This window comes from Nicotiana tomentosiformis, chromosome 6 (genome assembly GCF_000390325.3).
Source record: "Nicotiana tomentosiformis chromosome 6, ASM39032v3, whole genome shotgun sequence".
NCBI lineage: Eukaryota > Viridiplantae > Streptophyta > Magnoliopsida > Solanales > Solanaceae > Nicotiana > Nicotiana tomentosiformis.
In genome coordinates this window covers 115,251,081-115,278,851 of record NC_090817.1, presented here as the reverse complement: position 1 = coordinate 115,278,851, position 27,771 = coordinate 115,251,081, and the positions used below count along the sequence as shown (strand labels likewise).

Here is a 27,771-nt window from a genome sequence, read left to right as displayed (position 1 = left end):
ATCAGAGCCAACTTGATAATGCTTTGATATAATGGAATTCGCATAAAGAATGGGTAGTAGGGGTCAAAAATAAGGGTGAGGCGAATCCAACATGGATAAATCAAGGTAAGATACACAGAAGGACCTTCAACAATACAGCAGTGGCTTGGAATAGGTTTGCAGCAAATATATTGATGCCTTCCAGGAACTATCTTGAAGTATCTCAGCAAAGGGCTATTCTGATTGCTGCAATCATGTCTAAATGGCCTATTGATGCAGGGCAGATAATTGTAAAAATAATCCGGGCCAAACTTACTACTAATCAAGATGCCATGCCATTTCCTGGTCTCCGAACCAAACTCTTTGAAAAGCATAATGTGCCAGCTATACCTTGAGATCGCATGCTTCCCAAGCCCGGTAAGGTTGTGCTTCTCGGGCACTTTAAAAACGATTTGGTCTCTACCTTGAGGAAGCCCAAGAAGGGACCATGGCTGATCACTGGACCTACTTCAAACCAATCATCGAGCATGTCTACCTCCAGTGCTACTACTCCCCCATCATTCCCTCCACCGTCTTCAGTCATAGTTTCTCCCACCAGTAACCAAGTCACTTCTAATGTTCTGACTTCTTTTCCCACTGCTACTAGGTCTAGTAATTGTTTGACCTCCACATAGGTAGTCACATCAATGAAAGAAATAAGGAACATAATGCGCGAAATGGGCGTATACACTATGCTAGCCTATGACAAGATTGATGCATTTATAAGGCGAGTCGGTGTTCCACGAAGGGAATACTGATCCAAGTACATGCCACCACAATGCATGAAAACTTTGATATCAGTAGAGAACAAGTAGATTGACTTGATTAACACCCAAGATAAGGAATTGAAAGAGAAGAAGGAAAGAAGAGAAATGAAAGAGAAAAGAAGAGAAGAGGAGGCTAAAGTTAAGGCAAAGAAATGGGAGGGGAAAGACAACACTAAAACGATCATCTTGGAGTTGCTTTTTGATTTGGCGGCTAGAGTTAAGAAGTCGGAAAGCAGTGTTGAATCTACTACCAAGGGGAGTACTGAAATTTAGCCATAGGCGGCCGAGGTTCCATCGTCCATAGAGCTGGTCACTAGCACTGTGACCCACCACCCCAGGACTGAGGGAGTTTTCTCCACCCTTTCCTTTTACTCATGTTCTAATTGCATTGAAGGCAATGCAAACTTATGATTTGGGGGAGGGTATGCATGTTATAGTGTAGTTTAATGCTAGTTGTTATCTTCCCTCTATCCTTTAGTAGAATAGTACTAATATCTTTGGGTTTTCTTTTCCATAGTTCTTTTCCTAAGTTATAATTTTTGAACCGGATATCTTTTTATTTTTTTAGTAGTAGCTGGTAGTTAAGAAGTTAGTGTTGGTGGTAGTATTTTTGTCCCCTAACCAACTCATGGCTTTTTTGGTATCAATACAACTTAAACCTTAGCATATAAATTGTTGGGAGTTAAAAAAAAGAGATTGAAGTAATGGTCTTTGTTATTACTTTTAGGTTCGATCTTTGACTCTTTAATTCACTAAATAGTCTTTTAGGCTATGTGTGACTTCTTGAGTTTATTTGCCTTCATTGGACCTTAAATACATACTCGACTTGAGTGTTGCATATGCCATGAGTGAAAAGGTTCTTGTTGAGTTCTTTTCCTTCTCTTTGTGGTTAGACCTTGCCCTAAGTGTGTAACATGGCGAAATATTAGGTTGCACTTAGTTTAAAAAGTGATTTTAGGCTTTCATTGGAGCGCTTGTACCTTAAATTGTCCACCCTTTGCGCGTTTACTCTAGCTAGCCCCCTTGAGCCTTTAGCTTTTTATTCGACAACCACATTACAAAAAAAGTTATTCTGTGATGAAGAGGCAAATTTATAGGCTTTGATGTCATGACTTTGATTGTTGCTTTGATTGGTAGTAGTTGAGATCTTGAATTAAAGTTGAGCTTTTTGGAAAGATATGATGATTCAATGCTTTGGATTAATTATTGGTGCCAACTGAAGTTGTGATTTTTGTGATTGGAATTGGATTGAGGCTGAGTGCTGAATTTTGTTGCTAGCTTGATTGTCTAGTTGTTCTTATGAGTCTGGCTTGTATTTTGATTTGCTTGAGGGAAAGCAAAGAGTAAGTTTGGGGGAGTTGATAAGTTGGTATTTTTCCCAACTTCTCTTATACCTTTTAATAGAGTTATTCCCCAGTTGATGCAATTAAGGGACTAGATATGTTTTGAATGATATAATTGCAGGTCATGGAGTTGGGTAAGAATTAAGAGATTGAAAATCATCAAATACCTTCAAGAAAACCATCAAATTCGGGCCTAAACTGAAGAAGAAAGCTAAAGAAACAAAAGTCCATCCTATGTGGACCACACAGGTCACCCATGCAGTACAAGAACTAGGAGACTGAAAGTTTATATTCTGAAAGAGGCCACGCATCTTGGCCACGCACTGAGAGCTGAAGAAATAGAGTATTGGGTCATGCATCCTATGTGTGTCACACAACTTGGCCATGCAAGACCCGAAGAGGATAATTTAATGAGCTTTTTAGAAGAGTATAAATAGTACTTTTTAGGTCATTTTTGACAAGTTTTGACAGAGAGGAATATTGTACGAGTGACTGTGAGTTTTTCTAAGGGTTAACAAGTGACACCACGGTTTCTCAATATTCTTCTTCTCTATTAGTATCGATGACAGAATTAAAGGATAATTTGATGGTTTCTTCTATTGTCATGTCTAGCTAATCTCATTAGCTAGGGTTGTGAATCCGGAGTAGTGTTATGACTAAGGGTTATTAATATAGATTTATTTTTGATTAAATATTTTGTTATCGAATTACTCCATGCTTTCTTGTATGATTTGGTAGTTGCAAACACTAGATTAATGCCTATCACACTTAGTTCTAACATGAAAAAGTGGAATCGATTTTAGGTATAAAGCGATTAGCAAGGAATTGGATAGATTATGGAATTAATCTCCTCTCAATTAATGGAATCAAACTAGGAATAGGTAGATTCTTACTTTGGCAATAACAACTGTATGCATAGAGCTCTAAATAGCTTGGAAAGGCATTTGTGAGTAATAACCTCTTAGTGTTGGAAATACTAAGTTGGAATTATTGATATTGTTGTAATAACACATGTTTGATTGATTGTAATCAAATACATCTATACCCATAGCATAGCATATAAGAAGGATGAGCAACCCTAGTGCTTTCACTCATTGATTACTACTCTCTAATTATTTTCGCATTCTAAGTGTTTGTTTAAATTTCTTAGTCAAAATTTTAGAAGTAATTGCAGAAAATACATCTTTTATTTGAAGATTACTTTAAGTTCATTGAATTCACACACTCTTTGACATTCTAGCACACACCATACTCCTCGTGGGATTGACCCCAACCTTGTTGGGTTTATTGTTGCAATCGACCGTACTACTTTCAATTTGAGAGTAGGACTGGACGTGACCACCATTTGAGCTTGAAGATCATTGCACTAGGCTTCCAAACCCCTACTGACCTCAAACTCCTCATCCCTACTTCTCAGCGCCCCCTTAAGGATGCTACACTTCTCAATGGCCTGCACTAGCTCATCGCCCCTCTTCTTCAACTCGTCCCTCAGGGCCTGCATATCGCCGCCCTGGCGAAATCGCCTACGGAGATCCTAATACTTGTCGCGATACTCAAAGTATTTATCTTTCAATTTCATGAAGATCCCTTTACGCCTCTTCTCCCTCTGGGTGCTCTCAATCTTCAAAATTACCGTCTACAAACATAAAAAAGAGAGAGAAGAAAAAAGTCATAACAAAGAACGCCTTGAAAAATAAGAAAAAAGGTCGAATCACAAACACTCACCCTAAGAGCAAGGCCAGCAATGCTCCTCGACAAGGCACCGTCATATATTTCCTTAAAGGTCTTGCCCTCAAGACCGAGGGCAGGGACTACCTCCTCGGTGTTCACCAATAAATCGCGATCCATAGGGATTGCAATAGTCCTCGTGGCTCCAACCTTACCTCGAGCTGAGTAAGCCCCTCTTCAATCATCTTCAGGTCGTCCGCATCAACATTGGAACCTGAATCATCGCCCTCTTCAGCGATGCTTTTGCCCTTTCCGTCGGCAGGCAAAGAGGTATCAGCGGTTGTCCGAAAGGTCGATGCCTCCTCCCACCGCAAAGGTTCAAGAACGTCGGCAGTCGCCCCCTCAGTCTCCACCCCTTCAGAATGAAGAGAAACATCTACATCAGCCTCTGTATGCCTCGAAGCCTCGAGACTCGGTTCAACATTGTCTCCCACAAAAATCGTCGTTGTCTTACGTAACAAGAAGTCCTCTTCTGCCGCACCAGCGGTTAGGGCAACTCCATCACCCACATCCACAAACTTCCTCTTTCGAGGTTAGAGATCCCCGTCATTGGGAGGGGGCTCATCGTCCTCGTCAATAAGAGAATATAGAGGAGGAGTAGAAATCACAACGGCCGAAGCGGAGGCAAAGGCGGAAACAGCAACGGGTGAAACAGGAACAGAGGCAAGATCGGCCGTAGTCGAAGCCAGAGCAAAGACCGAAGGTGTAGTGGCCTTCCTCTTCTAAAACAAGTGCATAGAATCCCTCGACCTCCTCGTAGACCCCCTGGTCGAAGCTAAAGAAAATGGGAAAGGCAAAATTAGCAAAGGTAACTGACATGGGCGAAGAAATCACGGCATTAATGGCAAGGAGCAAGTTACCTGCCGAGGGAAGAGACGGCCTAAATCCTTGTAAAAAGCTCGACCAATCACGTATCCACGCCATATGAGAAAAAATCTGTCTAACCCAATCGGCAATGTGGGTCACCATCTGGAGAGGTCAAGCAGTAGATGCAGAAAGGAGAAAGTCGATTAATCGACCCGCAATAAGGAATACGTTAGAAACAAAAGGGTATAAAAACTAATAAGAGCACTTACGAGTAGGATTCCAAGCCTCAGGGAAGCTTGCAGCAACGGACACTACGTTATCGGTCCAAAAAACGAAATAGTCAAGTCAGTATTGCCGACTAGCTTTGTCGTCCATCCTCACCACCAAACATTTTTTCCCGCGATGGCAAAAATTCAGCAAAGTCCCTCGATAGAAATGAGGGGCGAAGAGGTGGATAGGGTGGCATACTGTTATGCCAACATCGGCCAATTCGGCGAACTTCATCAACATCATGACCACCTTACAAATATAAGGGTCGAGCCACGCCGGGCATACGTTGTAGCAGTGGTATAACTCTTCTATCAACGGCGGCAGAGGGAACGAATATCCAATTAAGAACAGATATGCGTAAAGGGTGCAGAAGTCGGGTCAGTGAACCCGAACCTCGTCGTCGCCCGCATGAATAAAATCCACATGACTAGGAAGGCCTAGTCTAGCCTTGAGTTCGATTAATCGCTCAGCCTTCATCGTGGAAAATGACGTATATAGGAATAAAGTATTTAGCATCGAGACACCGAGGTACGATTTCCTCTATAGTAGGTAGGTTTTCCTCCTCAGCGGCAGTTCCATCATCTTCCCCATGATCAGGAAAAATGACGTATAGAGGAATAGAGTGGTCTTCCATATGTATGATGGTAGGTTAGACATTATTGTGAAAAAAGATAGGGAAGCAAAGAAAACAACAGAGAAGTGCAAAGTTTTTGCGAAGGTGAAGAAGAAGCTTTGCTTATGAAATAGAAGGAGTTTGGAAAAGTTTCAAAATCAACAAACCATCCACTATTTATAAGACTTAGGGGCACCGAAATCGAAACGGCAGGCCAAGATTAGCACGAAAATTGAAATGGCAGAACAAATCGAGGGTCACACGAGAATCGATGCAACGTGTCGGAAAACTGCATCATCATGACATATGATGTCATGACGTCACTTTTTCTCTTGGACCAAATGGTTCCAACTAACTTCCCATGAAAATTCAAAGAATTCAAAATGTATGGCCCTCAGGAAGCCACGTTGCCTAATCGTCACGACCACAGTCTGTATAGCCAGCTCGGCAAAACTTGGCCACAAACGACATTATCCACTCATCGACCTCGCCCGCGAAGATGACCTCGATAAGCCGAGGGACAGACTATATGGGCCAAAAAATATCTTTGATACGGATAAGCCACGTCAGCATTACTATAGCCCTCGTCGACCGCCACGTGCTATCAGTAAGGTCCCCGTAAAAACCGGCCTCGAAACGAAGTAGCCTCAAAGCAATGAAGGGTGTGATCGAAGAGTCAGCAAAGATTAAGACCGCGAAGCCACCAGGGATCAAGGTCGAGGTCGAGCATCTTAGACAGAGTTATAACGGCTAGTTCTAAGACATAAAGGAGAATATTCTAGAGGATATTCTCTACACATGTACTATTAGGTTTTCTAGGAACATATTTCCTATAAATAGAAAGAGACACAATGATAGGGCACATGCGATATTCATTTATAAAGAACACATTGACTTTGTAAGAGAGAATCTAATCTCGTCGCATATATACAAAAATAACATTTTTACCAAGATTCTTGTCTAGCATCTCCACCAGATCCAAGAACGATCCAAGTGTTCAACGGCTTATCAATCGCTCATCATTGTTAGGAGGAATAATCACTGGTCTCATTCCTTTTCGGGTGACTCACACATTTTATTTACCTAAATGTCATTTATTGTTATTTATTACTATTTAAGGTCATATTTCATCTTTTTGGATTATTGAATATTATCTTCATTGCTCATATTCACTACCATCCGGACAGAACATATTAGTTATTTGGTCGTGACACACGTACCTTTATCTTTTGGATATTTTTTTTTAAGTAAGATTAACTCTTCTTTATACAAATCTAATTGGTTGAGCCAAATCAATAATTTTTTGTCAAACATATACACGGTTAAAATTCCACGAAAACAATCCTCTACACTTTTATTTTCTAAAATACCACTATTCACATGTCATTCCACATAAAGGAACTTCTTCTTTTCTTACGAAAGAATGTGAATCGATTTGTGGGTGGCAATGAAATATTTTGCTAAAGCAGGTAATGGCAGGTCAACTGACAAAAGACTAATACATCATCTGTAACAAATGGCACTCATAAGAGGCCGAAGAGAAAAGATGGTGACACAAAAACATCAGCAATTTTGTGCGTTGTGGGAAAATTGCAATGACTATATATCATGAAAGTTGCTTTAACCTCTACTTTATTTTATTGTGGATCATATCAAATTGAAGGAGTGGTAAACTCAAGTGACATCATGGCTTATGCAATTTAACTTTCTACGATATATTTCTTTAACAATAACGGGTCAATTTTGAAGATTGCCAATCTAAGACTAGAATACATATATTGATAGCATCACCAATGAATAAGATATTGAGAATGTAAATTTTTATGTTTTGGACCAATGAAAGGATGGGCATTGCATCATATAAATTAAATATGATATTCAAACACATCATGTACTATATCCAAGTAGAAGATAGAGAGGTGTGATCCACATCTATCGCGCACTTCAAACTGAGTCATTGGTATGGTGTATTCTTACTTGGCCGTCACTAGCCAGAAGAGAACTAAATAATTTCATTTTTTTTCCTTTATTTTTTATCCCTTGTGGAATTTTACAGATGTTGTTTTATTTGATTAATTTAGGTCCTAATATCTTCCTAATAGTATCTTTTATAAGCATCTTTCCACTATCAAGAATTTTACTGATTGACGTCAAATTTTTATCTAACTATATATTGCATAATTTATGTTTTCATATTTTCAAACGAAAAGATAGTAGAAAGAAGAAGCTACTATTATCTGAATATTCTGAATGTACTTTCCTTTGATGTGTTGTGTACCTTAAATCCGTTATCCAAAAAAGGTTTGGTTACAGAATATGACCTGTTATAATTAGTTTTAAGTAATTTGATAGTGTTAAAATTAAATAAATTATCAAGTATAAAGTTAAGCTCTTTCACTTTATATTTTCACACATGGGAGATATATTCTTCACACACTTGGAATAGTAAATCATTCCCGGAAAGAATGTTACTGATATAATATAATAATAATAAATTTAAAACGAAAACATTTGTTCAGCAGCACGTGGTTTATTTCAAAATTTGGGCATGTTTGTTTTATTTAGCAACTGTCCCTTCCACTAGGATAGATTGCACCCCCGCCAAGAAAAAAGAAGGGGAAAAAAGAAAGAAAAAATATGCTTGCATAAATTCCACGTTTCTTCTTTACTCATTGCAGCACTTATATACACTCTGTACGTCCTGGAAAAAAAAATGGAACTCAGAATACGATGATAAAAAAAAGCACTATATTTATTTATAGCATATTCACTCGCGTTGGTAGCACAAGTGTTGTCTATGGAGTTTTCAATCCTATAATTTTCTTTCTTGAGTTTAAGTTATACAATATACCGACCGAGAAAAAATGATGACTATTTTTAATCTCTGATAAATCCATGTCGATACTAAAAGAGTTATCCTACCCAGGGCGTACTCAAAATTTTTATAAGCGGTGTCAAAATTATAAAAATAAATGAAGAATAAATCACTATGATGAAAAGCGGTATTATTTTTTATATTTATACTAAATATTTTTATTTTGTATATTATCTATATGTACATATCTAATAAAAATTTAGACAAAACGATATCACGTGGCACCGCTTGACGCAAGGGCGTATCCGCCCCTGATCCTACCGACCACCCGAAAGAAACGAGAAGACTAACCGTCATCCTACTTGAAACGTTTTACCGCCTAAGTCATATAGCTAATTCTGAAAAGGTAGGTTGAAGCTATGGTAGCAAATATTTATATCATCATATTACTTGACAGAAAATTACAGGCCACTGATTTCAATATTTGATACACTCTTTTGTTCATTTTTAATTATTCACTTTTTCTCTTACACTCCCTTTAAGAAAAACTAAATGAAGTATATATTTTATAATTTTATCCATATTAATGATAGCATGTCAAAAACTCTTTAAGAAATAAATTGGGGAATGAGTAATTAATGATAAGGGTAAAATATGATAAAAAATTATCTTTCTCTTGACAAGTAAAATTGAAAATGTATTTTTAGTATAGTGGACAAGTAAAAGTGAATGGAAGGAGTAAATGATAGTGTATCTTATTAGAATAGATTAAATTACATTAATGGTGTAAATTTTTTACACGTATAAATACATACAACTAAATTCCTTCCTTTTTATTATTGTTTCAATAGCAAAAAGAGCAGGAATCGACCTTTATCCTTTAAAATATTTGATCATCTTCATAAAAATGTGGGTTAAACTAAATTCTAAACAAACAACTAATTTCTTGAGATATATAAAATTCAGTGAACTCCTTGATTCATTTTTTCTTTAATTTTTAAAACTTTTCCTTTTTGGCTTTCAGTAGATGAATGATCAGCTCTCGAAGCTAGTACAAGGAATATTTCGCAAGAAAGTATGAGAAGTTGAGAACAGCAAGAGAGGTTTATAGACAGGGGCGGAGCCACGGTGCTGTTTGCGGGTTCGGCTGAACTCAGTAACTGTTGCTCAAACTCTGTATTTGTATTAAAAAATTCAATAAATATGTACAAATCATTAATTTAGAACTCAGTAACTTAAAAATGATTATAATCTTGAACCTATAAGGTTCAAATCCTAACTCTATTTATAGACTTGAGAGTTGAGACGGTGTAGACTGTTCGATTCGTTGACACTTTAGCGTGTAAATGGACTGACAAGTGGCAATATGCACATCCAAATTTAAATTTTAAATATTGTAAAATAAGTAGACTAAAAGGAGAGGTTAAAGACTTAAGACTGTGTAGACTTTGCGTCAAGAGGCTCCACTAATAGTGATCACTACCCTATTTAGTTTATCTATAACAATAATTTTTCTAACAAATCATAAAGTTAAAAATAGAGTAACAACTAACAACTGATTGAATTGTCGTGATATATATATATGTTGGAAAAAATTCTATTATCAGTAGATCTTATTTAAACCCCACCCAATATCTGAGAATTCTCCCTTGTATATTATTACTACTAACTTGAAGATTTCGTTTACTTCCACAAATTGCTCTCCATTTCCATATATTTGGGTCAATATAATTTACATTAAAAGTATATTTATCTGGACGATTTTATAAGCAATACGAATGGTATTAGTGATCCTGTACATAGTAAACCTTTTCGTTCAATTGTATCATTCAAATGAACTGAGGAGTCCATAAATCAGGAGATTTATTAAAACTGTGATCAAGATTTCTTCTTTACCTTTGTACTTATGGTCGGAAAAGCGAAAACGAGTGAGCTGAGAGGAAACAAAGTCAAGGGTCTACGAGCAGGGAAAATTGGACGTTGAAAGTCAAAGAATCTAGAAGCTCAAATAAAGTAAGTCAAAGTCAAGAGTAGGCCTTTGCCCGCCCTTCACACGGTTAAACAAAAAGGATGCAATTATGATTCATACCTACAGTATAGCAGCTATAATGGGCTATGTCTCAAATTATCGATCGTATTTTTGTATTACACGTCTTTTCAAAAAATAATAATTAAAAGATATTTTTGATTATTTTATTTTTATTTATGTCTTATTGATATTTAACAAATCATAATATTATGTTAGATGTTTATCCCGATTTCTTATCATGTTTGGTTTTCTTATCTCTTGAAAGAAAGTACAACATATTTATCATTATTTAGTTTTCTTTGTAGAAGAAAATTATAAATCTCCAATATTTGGCTAGTCCTTTTTCTTGTAGGAAAAGGTTTGGACTTCTATATATTGAGGATCCTCCCTTCTCATTCAGTAGCATCCACAATGTAACCATATGGGGTTTGAGAGTCGTATTTAGGGGGAGAACTTTACGGGATAAGTGTTAGTGTGTCACTTGTGTTTGCCTCTTCGTAAGATTATTCTCTCGATATTTTATACTCTCTTTTTAGATAGTAGATTGCTCATCTCCGCCGTGGACGTTGGTTAATTGACCGAACCACGTTAAATGTTTGTGTCTCTTTTGGTATATTTCTCGTTTGTTGTCTGATTTATTGTCGTTCAATGTTTATTTTGCTAGCTTACACATGACACCTGATTTTTTCTGTCCTAACATATTATCCCATAATTAAGGTGTTTGTAGTCTTCAAAAATATTTACTACTAAGGGTAAAATAGAAAAAAAATAATTAAATTTGTGTTGAACTACTCCTTTTAAAATGACAAATAATTTGAGACAAATATTTTTAGAAATCATGACAGATAATTTGAGACGGGGGACTATTATACTTTCCTTTTTAGTTTGTCTCAAAATGAGTATCATACTTTCTTATTTATAAGCTATTTAACTTTAAACTTCTCACTTTACATGAGATGATTTATAGTCATACAATTTTCTACGGCTTAGTTTCAATCACAAATTTTAGAAGACTTTTCTTTTTTTATTATATTGTGTATCTAATCAAAACACCGTAACATAAATTGGGACGGAAAGAATAGTATTTTATAAAAAAAAGAAACCCTTGTTACGTAAAAGATTTGACGAGAGAAAAGTTGTACCCCATAATAATATGATTAGAGATCGTTTGGTTTGAATACAAGTTATGCTGGAATTAATTATGTTGGATTAGTTTTCCTGATATTATTTCGTACTGACTATTTGGTATGTTGTATTAATCTTGAGATTATTAATTTTACTACTTTATTCTGGGATTACTATTTTACCCTCTGGCAGGTACAAGTTATTCCGATAGTATTTTTAATCCTGGGATAACTTATTCTTGGATCAGTAACCAAACAAGAGATAAGGCGGTATTAAATTTTTACCCAAGATTATTTTTGTTTATCCATTATACCAAACGACCCCTTAGAATATACGTTTTGAATGGGATAATGCAAAAATATTACTTGATCTTTTAGGTGCTCTAATAATATGGATTTCTCTTGCACTATTTGTGTGTAAATAAGTTAAACAATAGACGATAAGTCATCCTTACTTTTAATCTGTTTCAACTCAAGACTTCACATTGCTAAATGTTCATCAATCATCCCCCTCCAAATTTTTTTATTCATCTTTTAAGTTTTGGTATATTTATTAAGAAATTATTTGATAGCACCCAACCTATGATTTCTTGGCGCGAATTCAAAATTTAATCGGGAGAACCAAAACAAAAAGATAGCATTGATCGTATATTTATTTGATTAAACTATTCTCATTGACCTCTTACTTAAAATGAGATAATGATACATATCCTCTTGGAATAGTAAAGATGAGATTGGGAAAAAACTAACTAATGCCTCGTTTCGAAGAGAATATTGTATTCATTTGCAGCAGGAGAAAGACCGTCGGCTCCACAATGCACTTTCATCTTCTTTTCATCAATCAAAGACTCAAAGAAAAGACTTGTAGTGTATGTAAAACGGCAAGAGACATGGATTGGCACTAGCTTCTCAATTGTTACTATAAATAAAATAAAATCTGTTACTATCAGCACAAAACGACGAAGTTGGGAATGAATGAATATAAAGAAGAAGCACAGAACTAAATGCAGAAAAACCAACTTTCCCAATGTGTGACCATGACCGTCCAATCCAACACTAATCCAACAGTCATAAATAGATCCCAACTCCACTAATACTAAATGAAAACTCCTCCACCAAGAAAACCCTATTTGTATCAGCAAGGGCGGCTGACCTAATTTTTAGATTCCACGAACCAAGACAACTTACTTTCTTCACTAACCAACGTCTGACACGTGCCCTATCTGATGCCGCCACCATTTCCACCCAATTGCCTATGCTGGACCCCACTTTGGGTTTGGGGTGTCGTTACTTATCCCTTTCATTTAGATTATATTGGAGTTAGTGTTCAGTATTCCAGCGGTGAGCATCATCTAATTTTGAGTTCGAATTATTTCAAAAATAATGTGAGAAATTTTTAGAGGAAGAAAGTTCAAGATATATCGAAAACAGACTCTTTACCTCAGGATAAGGATAAGATCTGCATATATTCTATCTTTTGACATACTCATAAAATTATAGTGACTTGTTGTTAGAGTTAGTGTTCAGTGCGCTAAAACCGATGTTTCCGCTGATCTTGAAACAGCTCATAGCTCCATCATCAAACTTAAAATAATATAAGCATAAAAGAGAGCCACTTTATTTCATTTAACATGAATTTAGGACTGGTTTGGCCATAAGAAATTTTTTTTTTTTTTTTCAAAAAATATTATTTTATTTTCGAAATTAATATTTATTCATGAAAATTATACCATTACAAATAAAAAGAAATGATTAGAACTAAAAATTTTAACTATAGTAGAGTGTCATCAGTTATACAAAAGTAAAACAGATGAGATGATTACAATGCTAAAGCTTCATTCCAGATGTCGACACTTTGTTAAGTATTCCAACCATTCACGATATATTTACATTTTAGATTACACAGGCTGAAAGAGACTCAAAACTTATGTATAAACAATCAAAAGCTAAAAAGCCAGTCTATCTAATAGAGTTCATCAAACTATAGTAGTAGCTTATTTTCTAAGCCCACCTACTAACTTCACTATATTAGTCCCTTTCATATTTTCTTATTTCAACTTCCACCCCTCCAATTTATACAATACCACTATTTTGGACGAAAGAGCTCAAAAACACTGGCCTTTTTGGAGAAAGCACTAGTGTTTGGTGGGTTTTTTAGGAGCTGCATTATTATGATAACTAGGCTGTATTAGTATAGACATTATGCATTTTAGATGTAAATTAAAGGACTGCGATGCAAATACTAATCTATGAATAGTCCTCCCATTGGGGATCGATGAGGAATTCCCTTTCTTCGCTTGGCCATTCTGTAATTAGCAGAAGTTGGAGGCGGCGTTGACGGAGTGAAACTCTGAATCTTGTTTCTCCGGCCATGGCTGCTGCTACTACTGTATGAGTCTTCAGATTCCGATGCCTTCACCGGCGTCCTCTTCTCCGGCGAATTCTTCGGCTTCTTCACGTAATTGTTTGATGTCCCAACAATCTGTAAAATTGATTTAATTTAGAAATCCCCTTGAACAATCAAGACTAAAATATCAGTTTTTACTCCTATTGGGAAATACAATAAATGCAACAATAATCAATTGCCAATCTCAAAAATCCAACTTTCTTTAATTTTCCGAGATAATACTTTGAAAATGCTAAATATTTGCAATCAATGGACCAGTGAGGTAAATGACCATTGAGCTAATACATTGAAATGTACAGATTCAAGAATTTTATGGGTGCACTCAATTCAATTATAATAAAAGTCAAATAAAATGCAAGAAATATTTTGATAAGGAAAGAGAACAGAGAAATTAATGGAAAATCTAGGAGTAAGAAATTTCTGTACCTTGCAACCAAGAGAGCAGAATTTGAAGGAATCAAGAAGACTTCTTTCACAGACTTCACAGGTATTAGTCACCCCTTTGCCTGGCCTAGGCTGTGGCCTTTCATTCAAGAACACAACTTTAGCACTGTTGATAACGTATGTCTGAACTGAAGAAATGTCCAAATATTTCTGAATTTCATTCACCCTTATCACATCATGGTACGATGACCTCCTTATCTGTTTCACCAAAAGAAACTCAGTTTAAAAAATGAAGCAGCCAAAAACAGAGCAATTTTGTGATTCCATTAGATGAAAAATGGCGAACCTGAATAACACGGTGGTCTTTGTGATGGGCTAAACAGAGAGAGCAGAGAGGGCCATTGATACAGTCAAGACAGTACATATTACATTCACTTTTGTGAGAATCAGCGTGTAACTTACATTGACCAAAGAATCGTTCCCTTAGTAATGGCTTCAACCAAAGAGGCCACCTATTGTCATCTTCATCAGGTCCCTATACTCAGAAAAAAGAAAGAGTCAGCAAAATAAAAGAATTTCACCATATAACAGAAGCCAAAATGATTGGTGGTTTCTTGAAATTTACCATGATTCGCCTGTTCTTAGGCTTGATTTCACGGATTGTGATATCTTGGTTATCGATCGCCAGTTTGAAATACTTTTCAGTAGTAACGCTTTGGTTTTTTTCCTTTCTCCAGAGAAAAAAGAGTGGCAATATGAGAGAGAGAATTTATTGGAGAAAGAGAGAGAGGAGAGGGGGGTTTTGCCTTTGAGGAAGTGGAGGGGGTGAGAGAAATGACGGGTACTTGTAAGGACTTAGGATGACAGTGGGGTGGGCTTGAGAAAAATTTCTTTTCATATTTTTACATAAAGATTGGAGAAAGGGCGAGAAAAAGAGACAATATTTACTTTAAATCATACTACTAATTTATTATAATTAATAAATAAATTAAAGTAAAAATATAAATTAATTAATTACTAATATAATGATACAGTTGCATGTAAAGATATATGTTATGTGTTCATTACCTCCACTAAAATTGAGCAAAATGGCGAATCTAAGATATACATCGAAGTATAATATTAATAAATTTTTGAATTTTTAATAAATATGAAATTGTAAATGCGACTTTAAAAAATATAATGGCTTCGACGTATCCATAAGATTTAATATGTATTCGCCTCAAGTTATATGTGGTTTGAACGCTATTTTTTCAATTTTAATATATGTAAATTTATTAGAATCGTTAATTTAAAATTTTAGAATCCGCTGCTTCTCGACTTATTGGGTTCATTTGTGAGTCATTCTTATCCTGTTATTACATAAACAAACACCGAACGTAGCTCCGAGGCAAAACCAAGAAATACGTCGGGCGCAAGGAACTGACCTCCTCCTTTCTTTTCTATACTTTAGTACCCTTTCATTTTCATGTGTTACATATTCTTTGTAATTAGGTCTTGTCATTGCTATTTTTTACTTTTTCCCCATTAGTTTATTTGCTTTATCTTTAACTGTTGTTCACTAGATAATCATGTCCATTAGATTTATTAAGTATAATTTATAATATTCAATTGGGTGTGGGGTTTTCAATAGTGAGTTGGCATTATTCCCCATTTACAATTTGGTATATTTCGTCCATTATTGACCATTTAGGTGTTGTGCTAAGTGCGCATGGTATATCTGTTGAAAACTTAACCACCATATCATCCCTGTTGGGAATGTCAATTTTCTCATTTATTTTACCCATTATTCATCCACACATTTCTTTACTAGTAGAATAACTTTGCAGAATGCTAAACATGTGTAGTAAAATCACAGAAAAGAAAATAAAAATCTTTTCAATGACAAATCCGTCAAAACAAAATTACTTTAAACAATATTCTAATATAGTTTGTAAATTCAGACAGTAACAGTTGGTCGGATACACATTGATTAATCCAACTTTGTTGCTACATTATTAACACGCTACGTTGAGATGAAAATACCAAGTAATTTACTAGTTAATGGTTTGTGACATATAATGGAAAGAAAACGAAAAATATAACTGGATTTTCCCAAATGGAACGGGGAAATTGGGCATTTGTAGCTCTTCTTAGGTGAGCAAACAATGATGAGTCACGCTCTATAAATAGGTTATTTAATCAAACTTCATTTTGCATTCTTCTAGGAGTATTATGTACAACAGTACATGGGGAGCTTTTTCAATCATTCAAAAACAATGGGAGCTCTTTCTTCTTGTACTTTCGCTCGATCTCCTTATTCTTGAATGTTTTCTCTTGTAAAATAAAAAATTCTTCTTAAGAAAAGGAAACAAGAAACTTAGAAACACCAATCGTCATTTTAATTACAGCTAGAGGGTTCAATTACTACTTGGGGTAATCTCGTCAATCGTCATTTTAATTTATTATTTAATTTTTTAAAAGATTTGCGAAGTCAGTGATGTGGTTCAAGATTCCACCCTCAATAGCGATTAGATTAAGATTAGATTGTGTGAATGGAACAAGCATTGGTGTTATTCAAAATTAGTTAAATTGTTATAAGAAAATGCAATTGACCTCAACTGAAAAAGGATCGATCATCATCCTGCTCATTGATCATCTTCTATAAACTACTCCTCATAAAAATATACCGATTACAATAAATAAATAAATAAATAAAGCATTTATTTTTGGAGTAGTTTTTTGCAATATGGTCTATGTTGGCCCAAGGAAAGGATAGTTTTGAAGATTGACAAAGGAACTCAGGGATGAACCAGGTCCATCACTGGTAGGCATAGACACGGGCAGATTCAAAGCACGTGAGATACACATACAGGACGAAATCTGGCATAATAATAGATATCTCCTGATCGAAAAGATTGCATAATTGATAAGGAGAATGTCTCCTTACTCAGCGAGAACATTATCCAAGATAAGGGAAGAGTTAGAGGTTGAGATCAACTAGAACTCTTCCACCAAGGAAGAGTAGCATTAGAACTCTAGTTGCTTTCTACTCCACTAACTCTATAAATCGCAGGAAGTTCTCATTCTACAGGTGACGCACAAAAGCAGAAGTTAAACGTGAATTGAGAGCAAAATAGCAAGATATTTTGCAAGCAGTTCGTGTGTGATTCAAGTGTGCGAACCTAAAGTTACATGAACCAGATAGAAGAACCAGCTCCAAGTGTCTGTCTTTTATTCTAGTTCAATTGTAATAGGTGTTTTCATATTGTACCTTTCAGCTTTATCTAGAGGCAATTGTAATAGGTACTCAAAGTATTCAAGTTAGAGTTAACTTAAAGTTGTCGCAACAGTTAGAGGCTGGTTGCCACAACGGGATTAGAGTTAATCCTAGATTTATAAAAGTATTTTATAAATGCAGTTTTTGGCTCAGTAATTTAGTGAAGAGTTTTGGAAAAATCCTACTGGGAAGTAGGTCATGATTTTTTTTCACCTTTTGAGCCAGGTGTTTTCCACGTAAAATACTTGTGTTCTTTATTTTCTGTACTTATTATTCCGCAACAGTAGTAGTTGGAACACATAGAAGAACCAGGTCCTTCTATAATCTGTGCACGTGAAAAATTGGACACCACACAAATCTTTTCCTCCCCCTTCCCCTCACCCCCTCTTGTGTGGTATTGATGTATAAAACATCAATTGGTATCAGAGTAGGTTATCCTTGAAGAGGCTAACACCTTAGGAGAAGATCAAGATGAGTGCACCACCTGGAATCTGGGAAGGGCAATCCACTGCTAGGCCACCACTCTTCAATGGCCAGTACTACTCCTGGTGAAAAAATAGAATGAGAGACCACATCATAGGATAAGACTATGAGCTATGGGACATTGTCACATATGGTCTACTAGCTACCATGAAGATAAATGCCGAAGGAGAAGAGGTGCCAAAAACAAGAGTTGACTGCACTGCTGACGACTTGAGGAAATGGGAGAAGAATGCTAAGGCCAAGAAATGGCTCGTATGTGGACTTGGTCCAGACGAGTACAATAGAATTCAAAGTTGTACTACTGCTAAGGAAATTTGGGATACTTTGCAAGTAGCTCATGAAGGAACACCTCAGGTGAAGAGGTCCAGAGGAACGTTACTATATTCTCAATATGAGAATTTCACTATGAAGGAAGGAGAAACCATCTAAGAGATGTATACAAGGTTCACCACACTGACTAATGAACTGAAGTCTATTGGAAAGACTCTTCTTGAAGAAGACAAAGTCGAGAAGATTCTGACTAGGGTTCTAACAGTTTCTTGGGAAAGCAAAATCACTGCAATTCAGGAATCTAAGAACATTTCAACTCTTAAACTGGATGAGTTGATTGGAAATCTCACTGCGTATGAACTTAGAAGGAAGACCATGAAGATGGATGTGCCCAAGAAGGAAAGGAGCCTGACACTCAGGATCACTGAAGGTGCTGATCTGGAGGAAGATGAAATGGCTATGATCACCAAGGACTTCAAGAAATACCTTATGAGAGGAAAAGGTTCTTCAAGAGGTGGAAATTACAACAAAATAAGGGTTCCTAAAAAAATGACCAATGAGGGCTGCTACAGGTATGGGAAGACTGATCATCACATCAAGAACTGTCCTCAATGGGAAATTGAATGGAAGAAGGAAAGATCTGAACGAAGGCATAGGAAGAAGGAACAGGTTCATCCCAAGAAGAACTCAACAAAGGCTATGGTTGCTGCTTGGGGAGAAAGTTCAGATGAGGAATCAGATGATGAAGATGGAGATGAACAAGAATTTATGGCAATTGGAGAATCAGATGGGGAATCTCATGAGGAATCTGAGGTAAGTATAATTCATCTCAAAGACAAGATTAAGTTTTTGTCTAAAGAAAAACTCTCTGAATTATTGCTAGATTTCATTGATGAATTTGAGGTAATAAATAAAGAAAAAGAACAGCTGTCTAAGGATTGTGTGATTTTAAAAGCAAAGTGTAAGAATCTGGAACTCAGAGTTAGTGAGACTGTGAGTGAAAATACTGCTCTGAAGAACCAGGTTCATACATTTGAAGCAAATATTCTTGAGTTAAAATCTGAAAATCTAAAACTGAAACTAGGAACCAGTAAGAAGACATATGATTGCACACAACTCACTTTAGAAGAAAATGTAGGCAAACTGAAAGATGAGTTGTATAAGAAGGATGAGAAGGTAAGAGTGCTAAAGGAGGATCTAGGCAAGGTCAATCATGAATTAGACAAAACTAGTAAATGTAATAGGTCCTCCGATGCTTTGTCATGGCTACAGGAACATCACAGTAGCAATAGAAGAGGACTTGGCTTTGGGAATCAGCTACCTAAGTGGGATCCTAAAAGCAAGTACCTCACTCTTCCTGAGAACAAGATTTTGTTCTCACTGTGGTAAGACTGGTCACTATAAAAGTGAATGTAACGCAAAAGAAAGGGCCAGTCGAAAGTACAAAAATTTTGTTCAAGGGAAGAATTAGTTACCAAGTTGGGCTAAAAAGAATTTAATTCATTCTTTTGCTTAAAGAAAGGGACCCAAACTAGTTTGGGTTCCTAAGACTAACCCCTGATTTCCTTTTGTAGGTTCAAGTGAAGGGGAGCAGCCAAATATGGTACATGGACAGTGGCTGCTCAACGCATATGACAGGAAGCAAGGACCAGTTCCTTTCACTTGAGGACCTCAAAGGAGGAAATGTCTCCTTTGGAAATGGAAAGAAAGGTGAAATCATTGGGGTTGGTAAGGTAGGTAATGATGACTCTCATTCCATTGAGAATGTCTACTTGATAGACGGCCTGAAGTATAGCCCAATCAGTGTGTCATAATTGTGTGATAGAGGTAATTTGGTAGCATTCACCTCTACTAAATGTTTTGTGATAAATTGTATCACTGACAAGATTGTTTTGCAGGGTAAAAAAGTGAATAATATATATATTATAGATCTGTCCACACTCTCAGAGAATGAACTAACTTGTTTAAGTGTGCTGGATAATGATCCCCTCATTTGGCATAAGAGGCTTGGACATGCAAGTCTAAGTCAACTCAACAAATTAGTCTCCAAGGACTTGGTGATAAGACTGCCTAATATTAAGTTCAATAAAGACAAAGTTTGTGAGGCTTGTGAAAGGGGGAAGCGTGTAAGATCCTCTTTTAAATGCAAGAAAGTGGTAAGTACTACCAGAACGATGGAACTGGTTCATATGGATCTCTGTGGTCCAATGAGAACATTAAGCAGAGGTGGTAAAAGATATGTGATGATGCTTGTTGATGATTACTCTAGGTTTACTTGGACATTATTTTTAACATCTAAAGATGAAGCATTTGACATGTTCACTTCTTTTGTTAGAAAAACTCAAAAATAACTAGGTAATCAACTTGCATCAATTAGGTCTGATCATGGCACTGAATTTGAAAATGCTAAATTTGCTAAATTTTGTGATGAGCATGGCATAGATCATAATTTTTCTGCTCCTAGGACTCCACAACAAAATGGATTAGTTGAAAGAAAGAATAGGACACTTGAAGATATGGCTAGGACTATGCTTCTTTCTAGTAAACTGCCTCATAGCTTCTGGGCAGAAGCTGTAAATACTGCATGCTACATCATAAATAGGTGCATGAAAAGACCTCTTATTGAGAAAACTCCATATGAGTTACTTAAAGGGAGAAAACCAAATATATCCCATCTTAGGTCATTTGGATGCAATAATGGTAAAGACTCCCTAGGCAAGTTTGATACCAGAAGTGATGAGGGAGTATTCTTGGGATATTCTTCACATAGTAAAGCATATAAGGTATATAACAAAAGAACTATGTGTGTTGAAGAAAGTGTTCATGTGGTTTTTGATGAAACTAACATTCTTTCTAAGAGACAGGAACATGATGATGAAGCAATTGGCTGGTAAGAAACTTAAATGAAACCGCAGCCCAGACTGAAGCTGCACTGGAAGATGGAACAGGTGATGGAATAGGACCTTCTACCCAGGGCAACCTAACAGGGGGAATAGAACAAAGAGGAAATGATTCTCAAACATCAAGGGAACCTGTCCATGAACCTGTTCCACAACAACAAAACACTGAAGGAACATCAAGGGGAAACCAGTTGGTTGTGAAACCTTACAAGTATCAAAGTTCTCATCCCATTGAGAACATAATACTGATCCAACCTCTGGAATCAAAACCAGATCTTCATTAAAGAATCTTTGTGCTTTTGATGCCTTTTTATCTCTTATTGAACCTAAAAATGTTGCTGAGGCTTTGTATGATACAGACTGGGTAAATGTAATGCAAGATGAACTCAACCAATTTGAAAGGAGTCAAGTTTGGCATCTGGTACCAAGACCCAAGGACATATCAGTAATTGACACAAAATGGGTCTTCAGAAACAAACTTGATGAAGATGGAACAGTTACAAGGAACAAGGCAAGATTGGTAGTTCAAGGATATAGCCAAGAGGAGGGCATAAACTATGATGAAACCTTTGCTCCAGTTGCAAGGTTGGAAGTAATAAGACTCCTTATAGCCTTTGCTGCTTACATGGAATTCACCCTGCACCAGATGGATGTCAAGAGTGCCTTCCTTAATGGCTATCTAAAGGAAGAAGTGTTTGTCAAGCAACCTCCGGGGTTTGAAAGCAAGGAAAATCCTGATCATGTGTACAAACTTGACAAAGCACTTTATGGGCTCAAGCAGACGCCAAGAGCATGGTATGAAAGATTATCAAAATCTTTGCTTGAGCATGACTACAAGAGAGATAAAATTGACAATACTTTATTCTTGAAAGAAAAAGGTATCTCTTGGTAGTTCAGATAGATGTTGATAATATAATCTTTGGAGCAACTACTGATAAGTTAAGTAAAGAATTTGCTAAACTAATGAGGAGTGAATTTGAAATAAGCATGATGGGTGAGCTTAATTTCTTTTTAGGCCTACAAATTAAATAAAATCCAAATGGAACTATGATCCATCAACAGAAGTATGTAAAAGAGTTGCTTAAAAGGTTTAAAATGGAAGATTTCAAAGAAATTGACACTCCTATTGCAACAACTACAAAGTTGGATATAGATGAACCTGGTTCATCTGTCGATCAGAAGTTGTATAGGGGAATGGTTGGCTCATTGTTGTATCTCACTGCTAGTAGACCTGACATTGTCTTCAGTGTAGGCCTTTGTGCAAGATTTCAGGCAAATCCAAAGGAGTCTCACTTGACTGTTGTCAAGAGAATTTTGAGATATCTAAAAGGCACCACTGATCTTTGTCTTTGGTATCCAAAAGGTAGTAATTTCAATCTTTGGGATATGCTGATGCTGATTATGCAGGTTTTCTTGTAGATAGAAAGAGCACCTCAGGTATGACACACTTTCTTGGCTCATGTCTTGTGTCTTGGGCCACGAAAAAGCAAAATTCAGTGGCCTTATCTACTGGTGAAGCTGAGTATGTTGCTGATGCTTCATGTTGTGCTCAATTATTGTGGATCAAACATCAATTAAAGGATTTTGGAATTGATGTTGGTTGTATTCCCATTTTTTGTGATAACACTAGTGCTATTAGTATGACCAAGAACCCGGTTCACCACAAGAGAACTAAGCACATAGATGTTAGGCATCGCTTTTTGAGGGATAACTATGAAAAATGGTTGATCACTGTGGAATTTTGTGCTACTGACAAGCAAATAGCTGATATCTTCACAAAATCCCTAAGTAGAGATCACTTTGAAAGGAACAGGTTAGAATTAGGGATGATTAAGATCTCCTAAAAGGACCAATTCAGAGTACACAACGAAAAAAAATATATTTTTGGTTAGAAAATCTGAAAATTGTGTACATAATTAGATTAATTTTTGCTCAGTCTCATACTTTCAATAGTATACTCTTGTGCCATGTGTTAAAATGGATCATTAATCTCTAATGATATTTTCTCTATTTTGGCAAATTTAGACTTATACAAGAGTATTCTCAGTGAAGAACCAGGTTCATCAAGATAACACAGTATGTTTTCTACACTCTGCATAACTTGAAATAATAATGTTTGGATCATGAGCAGAGTCCTACTTAATTCCAAACTTCTTTTGGACTTATCTGTTACAAGTGAATCAATTCTGTTCAAAAGAGTCCCAATCGAATTGAAGTACCCAGATTTTAGGGATACACTCAAAAGTTTTTTCAAAACTGAAATTCAGTTTGATTAGACTTTCACACCCACGATCATCCCTTCCACCACCCCAACCTCTAAGAAAAGAGTAAAGATGCTTGCTCGCAAGGTTGTTGCAGCGAGAGAACAAATTTGGAGAATAGGTTTGTACTAGTAGGGTCTAAAGAAGGTGTTGAAACTACAAAGTCTGGAGGAATTGATGGTAAAAAATGAAAAAGAAAAAGAAAAAAAGAGCAAGGGTTTTCGAAGTGCTGTGACGGGAAAGGGTAAAAGAGTGGTTGATTCTTCACCCACTCCTGTGATTTTAACCAAAGACATAAGTGCAATAGTTGTTTGGGGAGAAAAATCTGCTGGAGTAGAGGAGGGTGTAAAGAAAACAGAGGAAAGTGGGTCTGGCGAAGCCACTGAGAGGCTGGTTCAACTTGGGAAAAATATAGATGAACCTGTTTCATCTTAGCAGGAAACCCTCGCAGACCTACTGAAGAGAGTGACTGAAAGTTATAATCCAAAGAAGAAAGGGAGGTTGGTACAAGCAAGGATCATTTAGGGGCAAATATTTTGCCTGCTTGTGACTATGAAGTCCATGTCACTCCTAAAGAACCTGGTTCATCTAAGAAGGTACCAGTGAATAGCAAGGTGCGAGCCTTGGTGCAAGAAAGTGGGGCTAAGGATGCTGAGATTGAGAGGCTGAAGAAAAGGTTAGCTGAGGTAGAGTCTGAGAGAGATGCTCTCAAAACTGAACTAGCAAGGGAAAAGGAGAAGAATGATGGAATTCTTCAAGACATGCTGAAACTTCTCCAAGCCAAAAACTAAGCCCCCAGTTCTTCCAAGCCTTAAGCCTCCTAGCCTAGTGTAGATCAATGAGTGACCCAGTTCGGGATTTGTTTTGTTTCTTTTGCTCATGTTTCCAGTATGTTTATTTTTTTTTATGCTTTGTGGAAGAATCGTATCAATCATCAATGAAATTTACTATTTCTTGCTCTAACTATTTGTTTATATTTCTTTGATGGTTAAAATTCTTAGCTTGATCTATGATGATTAATCCATGATTGAATTTGAAGTAGCCCCAGTGGCCATGAGTAAGTTTTAAAATCTGGTTATCTTACTTAATTATGCAACTTTTCGATGATGCCAAAAGGGGGAAAAAGGTTATGCTTTTCACTTTGAACAGTGATGCTTATAACCTAATGAACCTGGTTCTTGATGATAAGTGATAAAAAGGAAAAATGTTTCTAACATTGTGTTAATGTTGAGCTAAGTTGAAACAGGGCCTAAGCTTATGGAAGCACAGAGTTTGTCATCATCAAAAAGGAAAAATTTGTTGGTCCAAGTAAAGGATAGTTTTGAAGATTGACAAAGGAACTCAGGGATGAACCAGGTCCATCACTGGTAGGTATAGACACGGGCAGATTCAAAATACGTGATATACACATGCAGGAGATAAACGAAATCTGGCATAATAATAGATATCTCCTAATCGAAAAGATTGCATAATTGATAAGGAGAAGGTCTCCTTACTCAACGAGAACATAATCCAAGATAAGGGAGGAGTTAGAGGTTGAGATCAACTAGAACTCTTCCACCAAGGAAGAGTAGCATTAGAACTCTAGTTGCTTTCTACTCTACTAACTCTATGAATCGCAGGAAGTTCTTATTCTACAGGTGACGCACAAAAGCAGAAGTTAAACCTGAATTGAGAGCAAAATAGCAAGACATTTTGCAAGCAGTTCGTGTGTGATTCAAGTGTGCGAACCTGAAGCTACATGAACCAGATAGAAGAACCAGCTCCAAGTGTCTGTCTTTTATTCTAGTTCAATTGTAGTAGGTATTTTCATATTGTACCTTTCAGCTTTATCTAGAGGCAATTGTAATAGGTACTCAGAGTATTCAAGTTAGAGTTAACTTAAAGTTGTCGCAGCAGTTAGAGGCTAGTTGCCACAACGGAATTAGAGTTAATCTTAGGTTTACAAAAGTGTTTTGTAAATGCAGTTTTTGGCTCAGTGATTTAATGAAGAGTTTTGGAAAAATTCTACTGGGAAGTAGATCGTGATTTTTTTTTCACCTTTTGAGCCAGGTGTTTTTTACGTAAAATATTTGTGTTTTTTATTTTCTGTACTTATTATTCCGCAACAGTAGTAGTTGGAACACATAGAAGAACCAGGTCCTTCTATAATCTGTGCACGTGAAAAGTTGGACACCACACAAATCACCCCTCTTGTGTGGTATTGACGTATAAAACATTAGTCCCATTAGGTAATTGATTACGAAAAAACATTGTTCTACCTAATAACCATCTCTAAATAAAAGTTCCTTTTTTTTTTTTCTAAAGAAAGGTGTCTCAAGATTATTTGAAGGTCAAAATTTTTCTTAGAAATCTATCAAAACTTTTCTTGAACAAAAGTTTGCTTGTCCATACGAAACTCATACTTCCTTCTATGCGTCATGTTGCAGTCTCAAGTAATCCATCATTGTCTAATGATTGATGTATAATTAAGTAGGAAGGTGTAGAGGGAGTTTTATTGGTAAAAGCCTAAAGGAAATATAAAAAGTCCATTGCTTCTTTTCTCAATGAGAGATTAGAGATCTTTTAGTTTTTCTTTTGTAAGGATTATAATTAGTTAATTGAGAGTAACAGATGTCATTTTCCCAAGAGAATATTAGACCTCAATAATAGAGATTAAGGGTGGCTTATTCGAAGTGTCATTACATAATCCAGTGTGAAAGAAGCACAACCGGGGAAAGCCAGAGTTTATTTAAATCTCTAGTGATGGCAAATTCTAACAGTCCATCGCTTCTAAGGTTGGAAAAGTTTAAATTTTATTATTACCATAATTATCAACCAACATTAGGAGGGGATGATTAGCACCATATATATATATATATATATATATATATATATATATATATATATATATATATATATATATATCTCGCTATGGAGTTGGTTATAGTAGGGCGGATTTAGAAGCACCTCCTCCCAAATGGTTTGAGCTCGGAAGTAACTTATATCTTTCGATACAAAGACTTGACACTTGGATATTGGGAAGCTTGCCCAGTATGATTATTACAAATAAACAAACACTATTGTGGAAGGAACAAAAGAGATACATACCTATTGCTTTGTTACAAAATGCACCATTAATACAAATTGCTCCTTGGTTGATGGTTTACACTTACATAAATGAATTTGATCTACCAGGACGAACTTATAATAACGTTCGTGAAAATATGCAGCAAAAGAAAGGAAAGGAATCTTAAAGGCGAGAAATAGGAAAGAGAAATCTTATCTTAATCTGCAAATGATCTCTTTGGGTGGGTGGAGATCAGCTCTAGCATTTTTTTATTAAGAAATTAATAAAGAACGAAAGTTTGACTACTATCTAAATGATAATCACGGGTTAGTAAATAATATAGTTAAACTAAGTTATTGCCCCAAAATGATTCCATCTGTGACCTTGTTCTCTTTGTGGAGGCAACCCTTTTCAGACCTTCCTTTTTGACTATAGTAATCTTCTAATTTTTTTATGCAGTATTGTCAATCTCTTTTTCTATGTTAATAATAAACTCGCATTGAGTTTCAAGAAAGAAGCAAGAATAATTCTCTCTCTGAGGGTGGTAAAAGGCTCAAATTGAAGGCATAAAATTTCGTTGTTGTTTTCTCCTAATAAAGGTCTAAAGTTCACATGGAAATACTAGTACTACTTGTGAATAACAAAGTAAAAGAAGGAATTTGTTCTGTGGTATGGCAAAATTTGAGTTGATTATATACATTTTTTGCTTTTGTATCTCACGAATGTGCAAAGTGGAAAAAAAATGGGAGAGTTGCAGCTAGATTAATTAGATAAGAGAGTGCAAAATTTTTGTATATGATAAATATAGAGAGAATGAAAAGAAGAAGAAAGAACAAAAGGAAGAAGGCATGACATGATCAGATGACTTAAAATGGGTTGACTACCCACTCAGTTTGTACCTTTGGTATCGTTTGAGTAAACGATTTAGTGGGCATTGGACATAAAAATTGTAAAATTTTAAAATAGGGGATAAATGTTTTCAAGTAAAAATGGTATTTGGAGTTGTGTTTGGAAATGAATATAATTTTGGGTTGTTTTTGAAGTTTTGTGTGTGATTTGAGTGAAAATTTTGAAAAATAGCTTTTTGGAGTTTTTCAAATTTTTGAAAATTTTTAAAATATATTTTCAAGTAAAAATTAAAAATTTTATGAACAAACGCTGATTTAGGAAAAAAAAAAAAAAAATTTTTTGAAAAAAAAGGAAATTTGTTTTATGTCCAAACGGGCTCTTAAGCATTTAAACCC

At 36.0% G+C, this 27,771-nt stretch overlaps 2 protein-coding genes across 2 annotated transcripts; one reads left to right on the top strand and one right to left on the bottom strand.

Annotated features, from left to right (window-relative positions):
• Positions 1-13,330: 13,330 nt before the first annotated feature.
• LOC104095775 (protein RGF1 INDUCIBLE TRANSCRIPTION FACTOR 1-like) lies at positions 13,331-15,123 on the bottom strand. The gene is made up of 4 exons (XM_009601974.4): positions 14,931-15,123; positions 14,652-14,840; positions 14,348-14,563; positions 13,331-13,996 (listed from the first exon to the last, which is right to left on the bottom strand). The coding sequence occupies exons 1-4, from the start codon at positions 14,931-14,933 to the stop codon at positions 13,757-13,759; spliced, it is 648 nt and encodes a 215-aa protein (XP_009600269.1). The 5' UTR covers positions 14,934-15,123; the 3' UTR covers positions 13,331-13,756.
• Positions 15,124-18,479: 3,356 nt separating this feature from the next.
• Positions 18,480-21,211, top strand: LOC138894618 (uncharacterized). Its single transcript, XM_070179328.1, has 4 exons — positions 18,480-19,493; positions 19,892-20,050; positions 20,216-20,473; positions 21,182-21,211. The coding sequence occupies exons 1-4, from the start codon at positions 18,480-18,482 to the stop codon at positions 21,209-21,211; spliced, it is 1,461 nt and encodes a 486-aa protein (XP_070035429.1).
• Positions 21,212-27,771: the final 6,560 nt, after the last annotated feature.

What these genes read in the sequence shown, in the direction of transcription:
- LOC104095775 (XM_009601974.4), bottom strand. An exon ending in AAGACCACCGTGTTATTCAG is followed by an intron (nt 14,564 to 14,651) that starts GTTCGCCATTTT and finishes TTGGTGAAACAG; the next exon opens with ATAAGGAGGTCATCGTACCA. An exon ending in TCTGCTCTCTTGGTTGCAAG is followed by an intron (nt 13,997 to 14,347) that starts GTACAGAAATTT and finishes TCAATTTTACAG; the next exon opens with ATTGTTGGGACATCAAACAA.
- LOC138894618 (XM_070179328.1), top strand. Translation starts at nt 18,480, where the DNA reads ATGTATACAAGGTTCACCACACTGACTAATGAACTGAAGTCTATTGGA. An exon ending in TGTATAAGAAGGATGAGAAG is followed by an intron (nt 19,494 to 19,891) that starts GTAAGAGTGCTA and finishes TTCCTTTTGTAG; the next exon opens with GTTCAAGTGAAGGGGAGCAG. An exon ending in CTTTTAAATGCAAGAAAGTG is followed by an intron (nt 20,474 to 21,181) that starts GTAAGTACTACC and finishes TCTAAGAGACAG; the next exon opens with GAACATGATGATGAAGCAAT.